Source organism: Pochonia chlamydosporia, chromosome 1 (genome assembly GCF_001653235.2).
Source record: "Pochonia chlamydosporia 170 chromosome 1, whole genome shotgun sequence".
NCBI classification, from domain to species: domain Eukaryota; kingdom Fungi; phylum Ascomycota; class Sordariomycetes; order Hypocreales; family Clavicipitaceae; genus Pochonia; species Pochonia chlamydosporia.
In genome coordinates, this window is record NC_035790.1 from 256,435 (window position 1) to 270,192 (window position 13,758).

At 49.1% G+C, this 13,758-nt stretch overlaps 6 protein-coding genes across 6 annotated transcripts; 4 read left to right on the forward strand and 2 right to left on the reverse strand.

Moving 5' to 3' along the window:
• Positions 1–2,119: 2,119 nt before the first annotated feature.
• On the forward strand, positions 2,120–2,815 carry VFPPC_00018 (metal-dependent phosphohydrolase HD sub domain-containing protein; the record flags this gene model as incomplete). Its single annotated transcript, XM_018280120.1, has 1 exon — positions 2,120–2,815. The coding sequence occupies one exon, from the start codon at positions 2,120–2,122 to the stop codon at positions 2,813–2,815; it is 696 nt and encodes a 231-aa protein (XP_018148023.1).
• Positions 2,816–3,831: 1,016 nt separating this feature from the next.
• On the forward strand, positions 3,832–4,495 carry VFPPC_00019 (hypothetical protein; the record flags this gene model as incomplete). The annotated part of the gene is made up of 2 exons (XM_022428155.1): positions 3,832–4,413; positions 4,493–4,495. 2 exons carry the CDS (start codon positions 3,832–3,834, stop codon positions 4,493–4,495), a joined length of 585 nt encoding a protein of 194 aa, XP_022284644.1.
• A 74-nt stretch (positions 4,496–4,569) lies between these two features.
• Positions 4,570–5,811, reverse strand: VFPPC_00020 (FAD-dependent pyridine nucleotide-disulfide oxidoreductase; the record flags this gene model as incomplete). The annotated part of the gene is made up of 1 exon (XM_018280122.1): positions 4,570–5,811. One exon carries the CDS (start codon positions 5,809–5,811, stop codon positions 4,570–4,572), a length of 1,242 nt encoding a protein of 413 aa, XP_018148025.1.
• A 731-nt stretch (positions 5,812–6,542) lies between these two features.
• Positions 6,543–8,538, forward strand: VFPPC_00021 (C6 transcription factor; the record flags this gene model as incomplete). The annotated part of the gene is made up of 3 exons (XM_018280123.1): positions 6,543–7,520; positions 7,571–7,860; positions 7,929–8,538. The coding sequence occupies 3 exons, from the start codon at positions 6,543–6,545 to the stop codon at positions 8,536–8,538; spliced, it is 1,878 nt and encodes a 625-aa protein (XP_018148026.1).
• A 166-nt stretch (positions 8,539–8,704) lies between these two features.
• VFPPC_12677 (hypothetical protein) lies at positions 8,705–9,510 on the reverse strand (the record flags this gene model as incomplete). Its single annotated transcript, XM_018290454.1, has 2 exons — positions 8,705–9,407; positions 9,470–9,510. The coding sequence occupies 2 exons, from the start codon at positions 9,508–9,510 to the stop codon at positions 8,705–8,707; spliced, it is 744 nt and encodes a 247-aa protein (XP_018148027.1).
• A 2,328-nt stretch (positions 9,511–11,838) lies between these two features.
• Positions 11,839–13,529, forward strand: VFPPC_00023 (transcription factor Cys6; the record flags this gene model as incomplete). The annotated part of the gene is made up of 3 exons (XM_018280125.1): positions 11,839–11,895; positions 12,021–12,674; positions 12,732–13,529. The coding sequence occupies 3 exons, from the start codon at positions 11,839–11,841 to the stop codon at positions 13,527–13,529; spliced, it is 1,509 nt and encodes a 502-aa protein (XP_018148029.1).
• Between the last annotated feature and the right edge of the window lie 229 nt (positions 13,530–13,758).

Here is a 13,758-nt window from a genome sequence, read left to right on the forward strand (position 1 = left end):
CCCCAGGCTATTGCGAAATATCCACGGGCTCACAGTAAGATCCCCAAGTGCTTTGAGTATTCCCGGATTACCACGTCCCACAACGTACATAACGGTGGAAGACGGTTGCCCACTAACATGACGCCGCAAGTCAGGTCATGGAATTTCGTTAGTGCGAGACCTAGAAACTTAATCAGCGTTGACGCGATGATGGTGCCGATCACGTCACTCCACCCACTTCTTTGGACGCCGCTGGCTTATACAAGACCACTCGACGCCCAGACCCGCGAGCACGCAATTTCGACCGAACAACACCTAATTCATTTTGACACATCATACAAGCTGGATTGAGACGTTGAATGCATCAAATATGTCATGCAGTGTCACATTGAACCGTTGTCGGAGCTCAATGGCGTCCAGGGTCAGTCAGCATGATGGGCATGGTGGGCATGATGGGCAAGATGGCGAGGGTCAATTCTGGAGGACGAGCTCCGATCGATATGCTTCTCAGGAGTCAATGGCAAGATTGATAGCGTCAATGGAACCATTGTGTCCACTATCAGCCTTTGCAGCAGTGGATTGTGTCTGTTTTGGCCATTGGGTCATCTCCTCGGGGTGATTGTGTACCTAGGTAGCTGTTCTATTCCCGAGACCCTCGGAAGCAACAATCAGGCACTCACACTCACGGCGGGAGAGGATCTCCAGAAACATGTATGCGTGTCTCAGCCATAAAGCGCCGAATGAACATGTGCCTGGTGCGTTTCGGCGAATTAAACAGCGTGTCTCGTTGGATCTCGGCTCGATCAACCAGATGGGCAAGTCACAGATGCTGCAGTGAGGGGAGAGTCTCTGCATTTGCTTAACATGCAGATGGAAGCAAAGCAGTCTGCGCAAATCGCCAAACCGAAATTATACTCCATGACCTGAGAATAGTATCAATACATTCCTCATTACCCTGTACAAGTCAGGCAAGCTGGCGTGAAAATGCATTATATAAGACGTGAGTAATTAGATTGGGACTCTTAAAACCCATGCTATTCCACAGTCGGAAAAAGGCATCCAGACCATTGCGCAGAATGACAAATATCCCTCTTATTCCGGTTATCGTGTATGGTCGATATTCCTTTGTCGTTCGCCAACGGCGCCACACACGGCTCACGATTCTTTTTGACATCAACTTGCTACTTGCATCCATGTGTGCAGGATGACTTCACTTGCGGAACAGTCAATATTTTTTTTTCAAGTCTCGAGCTGTTGTTGTAGGGGCGGACGTGCCTGCGGCATGAACAGTGGCTTTGCCCGGCTTGCTTCCGTCGATGCCGCAGCAACGGGATATCTGTTCCAGGTCCAGCAATCGTCTTCGTACAAATGCGGCAACCACGGGTGGTCCTGGTTTTTCTTTTTCTTTTTTTTTTTTTTTTTTATTAAAAAAAACTCCTTTTATGTGAAGACTTGGCCTTCCAATACCGGTGAAAGCCAAGATGCAAAATTTCCGACAGCAGCTTTTTGTATATTGGAGCGAGGGCTAACTCGTCACACAACCTACATGCCTGCAGCTCTTATGTTGGTTGCCGGAGAGTCGAATAATTGATACATCGGAAGCCATGGCAATAACGAGATGGCTTGTCGGATTGCCTTGTGGCAAGTTACGAACCTTTCCAGAACATTCAATATTGTTTTGTTTGTCAGGCAATTTGTAAGCCAATCAGCCCCCACCAAGCAGACAGTTCGGCATTTGGCACGGCATCGACTTGGTTCACGATATCATTTCATGTGTTGTTTTAAGCCATCCGTTCAAGGCGGTTGCACACAGGTCAACTGTTTCCATGTGGCTCATTCCCTCAACTGGTCAAACCCATCGTGTTACGGTGACAGAGGATAAAGCGCACAGAGTGTTGCTTGCATTATAAATGCCTTCATTTACTGCATACTGTGAAGCTGAGTAAATACCTAGTAAGTGACGGCTATGAGCGCCACTTTCATCCCCACTATCAAAGACACATATATGTCAAAAGTCACCCAGAGGGCGCGAATCGTGGGGAATGCAGACAAGCCTGAGGGAGACGGCAAGTGTTAAATTCCACCGATGATCCAATCTCCAACAAGCAACCCAACACCAGCACTTCTTCACGATACCAACATGTCAAAGCACGAAACCGAAATGACTTTGCCGCAAGACGTGCTTGCTAAAATACCCCAAACTGAAATCTGCTCCAGTGCCCTGAACCTTGCATGGAAGACGGTTTCACGCCCCATATTCAATCACTCTGTACGCGTGTACCTTGCAGCTCGATGGCTGGCCGAAAAGGAAAATTCGGAGTGGGCAAAACCAGAAAACTTGCCTCTCCTCTTCGTCGCATCCATCTGCCATGACTTGGGCACCAGTGATGACTTCAACGGACCCCAGCGATTTGAACTTGAAGGGGCAGATGCGGCAGAGCACCACTGCCAGGTGCACGGCCTCTCGCATGAGGACGGTCGCAAGGTTTGGACTGCTATAGCCATTCACACTAGTCCTGGCATTGCGGAGAGAATTGATCCTTTCTCGCGATTGGTTCGGTTCGGTGTCATGATGGACTTTTCCCTCCCAGCGAGACAATCGATGGGGGCCAATGACTTGTTTGCCGAGATCGAAGTCATGCTGCCGCGATTGGATATTGAACGTGTCTTGGCGGATGCAGTGGTCAATCAAGCTGACCAAGACCTCCTTCGCCAGCGGCCGGATAATAAGAATTGGTTCTCAACACACAAGTTTCCGGTTGCTAGCTGGCCGGGCATTTTGCTTCGAGCACGATTACAGAACCCAGATCATGTGGGGAGGAATCTGGCCTTCTAGATTGATATTGGCGGGGGTTAGTTAACTTCCTCATTGATTTAGCCTGGTTGATCTTTGGCAGGCTTAAGAATATTATGGCTACCCAGGCATACTTGACGAGAAGTGACTGTTTTTGGTAGCACGACGGAGACAACTGTTGGAGTATGTAAATGAATGTGACCAGGTTTAGCTGGCAATGAGTAAATGAGAAGTTTGATTCAAGGAGACATGAGTCCATGAGATCGTCGGTCCCTGATGCACCTGTATGGAGCGCTTGAAGTGCGCTACCATCCACAACAACCTCCCTGCAATGTAGCGTTTGAGAAAGTCGATTGATGTCAAGTGGATCTACCTGGAAGAACTGCCTATTTCGAGCTCTGGCCTCATCGTCAAGTGGAATCGCGGGGTTGGCTGCATGGTAAAGGCATGTCGGTATTCAACTTGAAATCGTTGGAGCGCTGCATTCCATCCCAGGGTGCATATCCCAGGTTGCAGCCGTTGTTTCAGACGGGATCGATTTAGTTTACACGACTCATCAGATCACCTAGATCGTATGCCCTGGGATCAGCAGGTAAGAAAGTACAACTCTAACTGCGACGTGTTATTCATAGCAGTTTCTACAATGCAAAGCCTGGGAAAGTTGCCATGTCTATATGCAACGTTTCAATCTCTGGTTAAGGCGAACAATGACTCTAGTTGCTGGCGGTAGGCACAAACAGGCTGTTTGCCATGTCTGAAGACATGAGGCTTATCCCACAGAAACTGGACTCATTGGTTTGTAAACGGAAGCACGTTGTTGAAAAGGCGTATAACAGCGCGACCGGCCCATTGCGTGACTGTATTCCGATCAGTAACCATTATTCACCCACAATAACTACATTTCCAATATTGATACTACTCAGCTTATCAGAATGAAGTACTCACTGATCACAGTGGCTGTGTTCGCCCCCCAACTTGGCTTTTCTCTGGTCGGCAATAGCTGGTCTTTCTCTGGGAAACCTTCTGGTGGTTTGAAGGACATCACTTTCCCTTTCAATATGGCTGGCGCCTCTCACGACTCCGGTTATTACTTTGCACAACAGTACAACTTCCAAAATGTCAAGGACGTAGGCTACTGTGGTATCCAAAACCGGCCCAATTCGGGAGGCAATAGTGTCGTACACGCCGTTTTCTCGTCATTTCAGGCCGGAACCACTACGACCGATCCCAATTGTCATGACGGGGCTGACGGTGGCTCTGGTGTGAGCTGTGCCGTGGAGATTAACGGCAACTACGATGCCACCTACAATTTGGTTATTGAGAATACTTCTGGTACCACTTGGACCGGAACAGTTGTCAACAAAGCTACTGGAGCCAGCACCCGCGTTGGAACATATACTTTGCCTTCTGGGGCCGGAGGTATTCAGTCTAGCCAAGGCGGTTTCGTGGAATACTACCCATGGAACTCAGGCAGCCACCAATGCTCGGAGCTGCCCAAAACTGAAGTCACCATGTACAACCCGACATCAAAGACGTCTGGTGCTGGAAGTGGTGTTATCGGAAAGCCATATGAGTATGGAGACTGTGTTGGAAAGGTCGCCTTTTCCACTGCCCAGATTTCTGGTGGCTACAAAATTGATGTTGGATTCTAGTAAATTGGCCAGCAAGTCGCGCGGAAAGAAGAAATTTCCTCATAGCTGGTCTAATGGCCTAGTAGAGTGATTTACCAATACTTCAACAGCAAATGGTTTTATACTATATATTCGAATGTCTATGGTCTAACCTTCTAAAGTGACTCAAGACTCCACGGTGACCGTCGACGGAGGGGCCAGCGTTGGAATCTGGTAATCTGGGTCTGCGATGGTGAAAGCTTCTTCAGCGTTAGCTGGCGGGGGATAGATGAGAGTAGTGTTAATAAATTGTTTGACCGACTTGGCCTGGCTGCCAGTGAACACGATTTGGCGATCCCAGCCACTGGTTACCACTGCTCCCTTGGGGCCGAGATCAAGGCATGTCCCGTATACGGGTTGACTATAAGGGCGATTTGGGAGCTGGAGCAGATCGGCGGCGGCATTGTGGCCAGATGAACGACCAAGCATCAAAGCATGCTGACAACTCATCAATGCAGTATGCCCAGCATCATCGGTAGCGGCGCTTGCGGCATCTCCTGTAGCAAAAACCTCGGGAGATTCCAGACCACGAAGGTTCTTGTCTACTAGAAGTCGACCAAGTGCGTCCTTTTCCCCTGGGATCTGTTGCGTCAATTCAGTGGCAACCATACCACCAGTCCAGACCACCGTGCTGGCCTCGACTCTCTCGCCAGTAGAAGTAGTCACGCCGTGGTCATCGACTGAAGCTACTGCAGTACCCAGCTTCAGTTCCACTCCATACTCTCTTAAGGTTTTCTCGATCTCCGGTCTAGGACCAGGGCCCAGTCCTGGCCCAATTTCCGGATTGCGTTCGATGACGACGACCCGTGTTTCTGCTTCGTCTCCTAGGATCAAACGTAATCGGGCAGGCAGCTCTGCTGCCAACTCAATGCCAGTAAAACCTCCTCCGCAAACAACCACAGTATTGCGAGCAGGACTATTAGGCGTCTGAGCCAGATCGTGAAGGTGCTTGTCCAACACTATTGCGGACTGTAACTGGTCTACGTTAAAGGCATGCTCTTTCAAGCCGTTGACGTTTGGCATTTTCAAGTGACTTCCTGCGGCCAAAATGAGCCTGCTGTATTCAATTTGAGTTTTCTTCCCCCGGGTGCTTGCCACTTCAACCAGTTTGGTCTTGGTGTCAATGGCTTTAGCCAGACCCTGAACAAACTTCACTCCCGTTGCGTTGAAGAGGGCTTCAAGGGGAGCAGCCATTGTCGCTGGGTCTGCTTCGTAAAGTCGAGGTCTGACAGCAAGAATTGGTTCTGGAGCAATCACAACCACGTCGATGTCTTCGTCCTTGCCATTTTGTGAAATTAGGCGTCGGGAAGCCAAGGCGCTGTACATACCGGCGAATCCAGCGCCAATAATGACAATCTTTTGCGACATTTCCGTAAAAGTCTCGTTATCAGTAACGACTGGGCGATAATTTTGAGTTGTTTTTGCGAATGAATATACGAAACTAAAAGCACTGTTTGATTTGCTGGGTTTCGACAATTTGTTGACAGTGGTGATGGCCTCGATATATAAGTTCTGTCAATAATCACACCCGACCAAAGTACCGAAACAACTTCCGAAACAGTCGGACAATTGAAGTGTGAGCTTTCAACAATTTCTCGGGTTATGAATACCCATTTGCCCCATTGTGTCGAATCCCGCAAAGTGGTGGGAACTCATAATGGCATTTTTCTTTAATACAGCCGCATCATGGATAACCGGCCCGTAGATTCCCACCAGAAAGGTTACTGGCAGCGTAACCACAGGAGTCTCTCACTGAAAGGCTCCATGTCTGGTCCCAAGTTGTCAAATTGTGGCTGTGGTGGGTCATGTTTCTCAGCTCCAAGGTGACGGAAGTCTAATGTCGAGTCACTCATGTGGGAAAGCCAAAGGCAAAGCCACCATCACTAATTAAATAACGAGTCTGGTCGACAGGTCCCCATCGTCTTCAACGGATTCCCGGTCAAGATGATCGAGTACCCGGATACCCGCTTTTTGACTTGACGCACCACACTTAGCCTCCAAGACTCCTTCGACTTTGCCAACAAACGGGCCATGCACAATCTTAGCAATTCACTCTCCGGATACCGGCATACCTCTCAGGGCCAATAAACAAGGATCGAATGACATCTAGCAGTGAGCAGCAGGCCGTGGGCAAGCCGGGGGCTGCAAGGGGTGGAGCCTCTCGGGTTTCCCTTGCCTGTTTGGCATGTAGGACACGACATATTCGTTGTGATGCTACAAAGCCCGTCTGCAAGAGATGCGAAGAAGATGGTAAAGAATGCAATTATACCAAGTCTCGTCGAGGAGGACTGGATAGAGCTGCCTTGGCTGCCAGGAGAGAACGGTTGGCAAAACAGTCATCCTCGACGAGTCCTAGGGAAGGATCCGACTCTGTCGGATCAGAGAATCATCAGCCACTGGCTACAGAGCCCGACTCATCGCTTCCTCTCTTGTCTGAGTGTTTCACTGAAGTCAATGGATCTTTTCCTGGAGCTTCTTACCTTGAAACCAACTCGACCGACGCTTCCATCCTCTCATCCTCAGACCCTGGCATTGATCCCTTCATCAATGTGTACTACAAGTGCTTCCACGCCTTTCATCCTTTCGTCCTCCCGCTACATCGTTTACTACACTATGCGGAAGATTCCACCTGGTCCAACCGTCTGAAACCTGTTATTTCATGTGTTCGCTACATTGGAGCCCTTTATGCTCGGTCAGGTCAGAGCGGTCAACTCGCAATGCAGGCCGTCGACGATATTATAGAAGCAAAAGCAGTTTTACCAACATGTCCATTTCTATGCCAGGCGCAATTACTATACTCTATCGTTCTGTTTTGGTCTGGTAGCCGGCCCCAGGCTCTGTCATACATTAACGATACCGTCGGTATTGCGACGGCACTGGGCATGTCTCGTCAAGACTTCGCTATTGCCAATAGCGACGGGGATCCAGTATTGGCAGAGAGCTGGAGAAGAACATGGTGGCAACTGTACATTGTGGACTCGAATTATGCAGCCATCAGACGCGACACAGACTTTCTTACTAGAGATGTTCCCGCAACAGTGGACTTACCGTGCGAAGAAAGGGAGTACAACTCTGGGGTATGTGAGCTCCCATGACCGCCATGATGAAATTTACTGATACATTTCAGGTCATCCCGACTCCTTCTTCGCTGGCGGACTTTGACACGAGGGAATTTTCTTCAGAGAACCATGTCTACTCATCGTTCGCATATCTCATCGGGTCAACGAGGGGGGTAGCTCAAATCTTGGCCGCAACTCCCCCAGACAAGAAAACAAGTCCTCCAATCGAGCTCGTAGAGGCCGTGGATGCCATGATAGATGGATGGTTACTTCTGTTGCCCGAATGCAAGCGACCTCTAATGTCCAAGGATGGCGAGATTGACGAGCTACTCTTTTACGCTCATATGGGCATTCATGCGTACGTAACACTCCCGATTGCACTTGTCCAAGTTTGTAACATTCTAACTCTATGACTGTCACGCATAGCTCCATCGTGGGACTTCATCGCCCCTATTCGAATTTGTTGTTTGATCCGCTGGAGAAGATCTCCAGTTGCTTCGTGTGTCCGCCTGAGTCGCATGCCGCGGACGAGTCCACGGTCATTCACACCATGAGATGTCTTGCGTCCATCGAAGCCCAGGTTAGAATTATGACTCTACCGAAGCGACCATTTTGCCACAGTCCATTCACCCTTTGCATGGTTACCACTGGCACGATTCCATTTCTCTCGGCATGCAAGTTCTTATTGACTGGTTCCAAATTGTCGATTGCTCGTGAACAAATTCGACTTACGATTGGATGTCTCAAGTCTTTGGCGGAAGTATGGCCTCAAGGAGAAAAGACCGTCAAGGAAATACAAGCCATCGCTCGCGAGGTCCTGGGTTTAGGTGCTTCCATTCCGTCAAGCAAAACCATGTTGCCAAGCGATCCGTCTTCGGGCGCCACCAGCTCTCAGCGCAGCCCCCTTTCTCAAAATGGCAGTCAAAGCAGCTCTATTGAGGATTTGCTGTTTCCCGACACAATTGACAGCTTACCTTCTTGCTGGGATATGCAAAATCCTCAGGTGGATATGAATCTGTGGTTTGCAAGTTACTAATTTGGCTTTGTATATGAAACCGCGTCTAAATACTCCTACCATACACATAGTACTCTTATACTTCTCCGCACCAATTCCAATTTATACAAGTCTTAAGAACGACCATCGTATGCATATCAATTGGCAATTCGTGCAGATTTCGAGCCACCTCAAGTCCCAGCACCTCTCAGCTGTCCAGGTCGATACTCACTTGCCCACCGTCTTTCCATCCTTGGCAGCCACCCTCAGGATTCTCCTCACCCTTGCCATTTACAAGCAGCCCCCAAGTAGCTCCAGGTTGGCTACCAGACTTGCAGTTCTTCAAGTCGTAAGTCTGGGATTCCCCACAGGTATTATTTGACCGGCAAACAAATACGCAGGTGTTCATGCCTGCCATGCAGCCGCCACTGGTCCGCGCACTCATTCTCGTTCCCGACATGTTGATTAGACGCGATATGTTGACGGTGGCATTTTCTCCACTGGTGAATTCTCCCCAAGTATTGTCGATCTGACCGTGGCTTGAAAACTGAGTCTTGCGATCAATAACGACAGACCACCCGCCGCTGACAGCATTGGCCAGAGACACAGTGACCTTGTCGCCTTGTTTCGGGAGGGAGTATGAAACTTTAGGTTTGCGCACTTTCAGAAAGCTTGACTCAAAATCCTCACGAATAGATTGCCATACTAATAGGATGACAGGCTTATTGGCCTGGTTGGTAAATATTAATTTATTCGGGCCTTGGTCGCCAACCGATATGTTGCCGTTAGGAGATTTAGCATTGACTCCCTGGCCAGACATGCCAATACTAGACAAATATTCACAGTCATCTTTCGTGAGACCTTGCGTCATTGTGTCACAGGCGAAGCCTCGCTTCTCAATAGATGGATGACTATCGCAGGTTGTCAGCAGAAGACTCGCAATAAACAAGCTATCAAGTGTGTGTGAACTTACAGCAAAGCAGGGCTCCCGATAGCCGTATAGAAGAAAGCCATGACGATTGCTAGTGACAATAAGGACACCATGATGCACTACCAACAACGTGTCCGGCACGTTGGCAGAGAAAAGTAGAGGAATATGCGCGGAATACAATGTTTTGTTCTCTAAGAGATCGAATGATGCAGGCCCTGCCTTATTTTAAGGGTCAATTGACAGCGCAAATGGTTCTCACGGCCATATGGTGATATGTATTTGAAGTTGAAGGTCCGTCCGTATTGCCACAAACCTTGCAACTACTTATGGGAGTGACACACATTGAGGTTATATCCCCTTCATTTGGCTCCAGATCAATCCACCAGTCTTTGTTCATCGGAAGCAAATAGCAACAAAAACCATTGACCAACTGAACAGCAGCTCAATTAGCTGCAGCTGCGCGAGGTTCCAACACTTATGACCCGCCAGTCTCGCCATCCAACAAAGTAAACGGGCGACCGCCCGATTGTCCTTGGCCACAACCTTACCCGTTAGCTACATAATATCTGGAATGCTGTTGGGAGAAGTTATTTAATTCCACGCAGACAACTAGAAACGCAATGCATAGTGCGCTGTGTCCATGTTTCGACGGCAGCTCAATTTAATTGGGACGCCGGCATTTCTTGTCTCGGGTCAACTGGTACACTCCTGGGAGTTTAGAGTGGTATCAAAATCAGAAGAGAATCCATATCCGCGATGGATTCATCGAGTTGTCTGTGCATTTGAGTGTTTCTAGGAATTCATGGTCAATCCACGCCCACTTTTTGTTGGTAGCGGCCAGTTCACGGCTTGTTCACGGCACATGTTCTTCTTTTGTCTCGGGGCGTTCCGAACATCATAAACACGCTACACTCTAGGGTGTTCAAATTCATCTCATTGTTCAACATTACCTCTGCGAAATATTTAATGTATGTACTGGATACTGTTCGGGTTCGTGGAAGGTATTCTCATGGTAGACTAAGAATGCAGCAGGGCAAACATGTTCACGAACAATGGTCTTCTTTTAAGTCATCATTAGGGAGCATGGCTTGGGCCGATGACACATTATATCAAGAGATGCCACATCAGACCTTCGACATCGTAGGGTTCCTTGCTCTTATCATGCTTGCCTTTCAGCTTTGCCGCCTGCCTTTGTGAGGTATCGAAAGACCAGCGAACAAAGGTCCCGTTGACAGCCATGTTTGCTGTTAGCAGAGCGGCACAAGCATTGTGTACCATCGACTTGGAGATGTTGCATGCCAAGCCCACGAGTTGAATTGATTGCCACGCTTTGACAAGTTCGAGAGAGCTTCCAGGCGCCCATGACCCATAAAGTGACCAAATTTGAGTGTATGACGCATGATCTCCAGGAATAGCCTATTGGGTATATGAAGCCAACAAGGCATCGTCTCTAAAAATTTCCGCTTAGGTTAGCTCCTACCGTACTATGTGTGTACCCGCGCCTCAACTCGTTCCCATGAGACGGAATTCAGGGTGTGCAGTGGAAGGTCTTATATGATAGCACGGCTGGCATGGTATGGTGACCAGAGGTCCACCACGGTGCCGATTTAAGATTCGAATGATCATTTAATGGTGAGACTCCGCCCCCAGGCTCACATCTGCCGTTTTACATGGGCTTTGTTTTGCATCCATGTCGGCACCAGCGACCCTTAGCACCGACTTCCATCAACACGACTTCTCCGCCGCACGAACAGTCATCGGGCGCAGTGTAATACCAGAATGGGAACAAGCGGCGACCAGAAAATCGGGCCCAAAGCATGAGACAAGCCCTACGTGGCAGAGGGTTGCAATTCTTTGCTCCAACTGGCCCACGTCTCGCCTAGTTACGGGCTCTTCCCGGACTCCGAAACCAATTTCTAGAAGCTCCTTTGCTGTTGAGACAATCCCACGCATACCAAGGCCGTTTTAGGCAGATTGGCAAAGTGAAGCTTGGCAGAGCCAATGGCGAGGTAATCAAACCAGACCGCAACATGGCGTTAGGCGTATTTTCTGGCCCAAGTTGTGGGTAATTCATTTTTTTAAGATCGAGCAGAGCGTGTACGGTTTCCATCACTTACAGGTAAGCGCAGCATTTCGTCAAAATAAGATCAAAATGCCCCTGGCTCCTTCACACCTGTCCAGATATGCAAGCCTGACAGAGTCTTTTACTAATTAAACACTTCTCTTTTTTCTTCCGACGGACCAGGAGACCATTGTCTTGTTGGTGTGTGAAGAAGCGTGCATTGGCGCGCAATTTGTTGTGTTCAGCCCGCTCTGCGGACTGTGGACAAAAATAATACACCGTGTACCGAATCCGTTCACATTCTGCGACCCGTGGACCAAGTTGGTGTTTCGGTTACACTCGTATCCGTATGCCCGGCGTTCCGTCAAGTCGAGGCTGCGAGGCCTGTCGGAAGCGAAAGAAGAGGGTATGGCCTCCCTGTTGATGTTGAAGTTCCAGTTTCGGCCGCTCGCCCCCCCGGCGTCCATCACCTCTATGACGATGCTCGGCTGTCTCTGCAGAACAACAGTCACACTGACATGGTCTATATAGTGCGACTTGGCTCGGCCATCATGCTCTCGATGTACCCGCTTAAAAATTCCTTGCGTCGGGTCCGGTCAGCAACGATTCAAGTTTCAGCCAACTGTCACAACAGCCGGATCCGAGGGAACTCTGGTAGGGCTGACGGCACCGGCCAGCTATTCATCGCCAGCTGCAAGTACAGTGGTGTTGGCTCTGGACGAGCCCTCAAGACCGCTATACAATGAAGTTACCGTTGCTTGCGGAGCGTTTGTATCGACTCTTGTCGTATCAGATCCCAGATATGATGTGAGCAACCTGGGCGGGTTCCTGGAGCACATTCCTCAGAGGCTAGGGAGAAATAAAGCTCTCGACCTTTGCGCCAGAGCATTTACAGGAGCAATGGCTAGTGCGAGAAGTGGCAAGATTTCCGTGCAGGCTCTAACGGACTATGGCAATGGAATGAAAGCCTTGAGATCATCCCTAATGAATCCGGAGACCGCAAAAACTGTAGAGACTCTGGTCGCCACGTATCTGTTGAACTTGTGCCAAGCATACCTCGGAGACACAGACGATCACTACGGCATTCATATGCACGGACTGGCATCGCTGGTGGAACAGGCCTCGCTTCAAGAATGGGGGGATCCTTTCCATGGGGAGGTGTTGGTATCCGCAGCATTTGGCATTGTACGTGGACCTTGTTGGTCGCATTTCTCAGTTCATAAAAGCTGATCATCATGACAGGTGCTGGCAAGTATTTCCGAGCCCACGCTCAAGTTGTCACCAGCAATAATAGACGCCTCCAAACGAGCGTATGGTCCCGACCCGGATCCTTTGTTTATCCAAGGCGTAGAAACGACAAGTCTACGGCTAGAAAACCTATTTCGCTTTCCAGTGTTTGCTCAAGAACCGGAACTACACATTCCCGAGATGCAGTCCGCCTACCAAACAATGATATTGGAATCGCGGCGTGTAGCGAACTTCGTCAACGACTTCATCGATGCGATGGACACAGAAGATTCCCAGCTGCTAACCATAGGGGCTCCTGTTCAGCTTCTCAAAACCTATTTTGCGTACGAAGGTGTCAACATGATCATGCTGACACTCGTGTTTATGCTCAACAAGATTCTCCGACTAGCTGAGCCCAAAAACTTTGACCTGCTTGAGGACGCTGACTTTTTATCTGGAGAATGCCTCAGGGCCGCAAAACGATCATACAAGTTTAAGCCACTGGGCGCTTCACTTACGCCGCTCGCCTTGGGAGTAACATGGGCATCTACAGCAGATGCGGCGAGGAGAACAGAGGCCGCAAAACTGCTTGATGAATTCAAGGATGATTTACTGGGGTCCAAGTTTGTCAAGCTGGCCGTACAATTGGAAGCAAGATATCGACATGTCGGGAAGATTCTTTGGACTGCATCTGACGACGAGTCAGAATTGAGTGAGAGCCACGTCGATTCAAGCATCGAGTATGCATCTCCCGCATGGAGAAAGGCATCAACGAGAAGTGGCAGCGACCCAGCCGGATGTCGAGTTATGTAGATGCTAGCGCAAAGATGCCACTATTGCCAATGGACTAATTCCTCTCTTGTATTGATTGAGACATTCAATGTTTGCCCCGTTTTATGAGCAGGTACAAAGTGTCTGGTGTGCAATACTAGTCCATCAGAAACCAGGATCAAATAAAGAAAGTGGGACTTGACTTGACTTGAATGTTGACTTGACACAACTCCGTCATGCACAACATTGAACCCTCTCCTTCAAAGTCCTG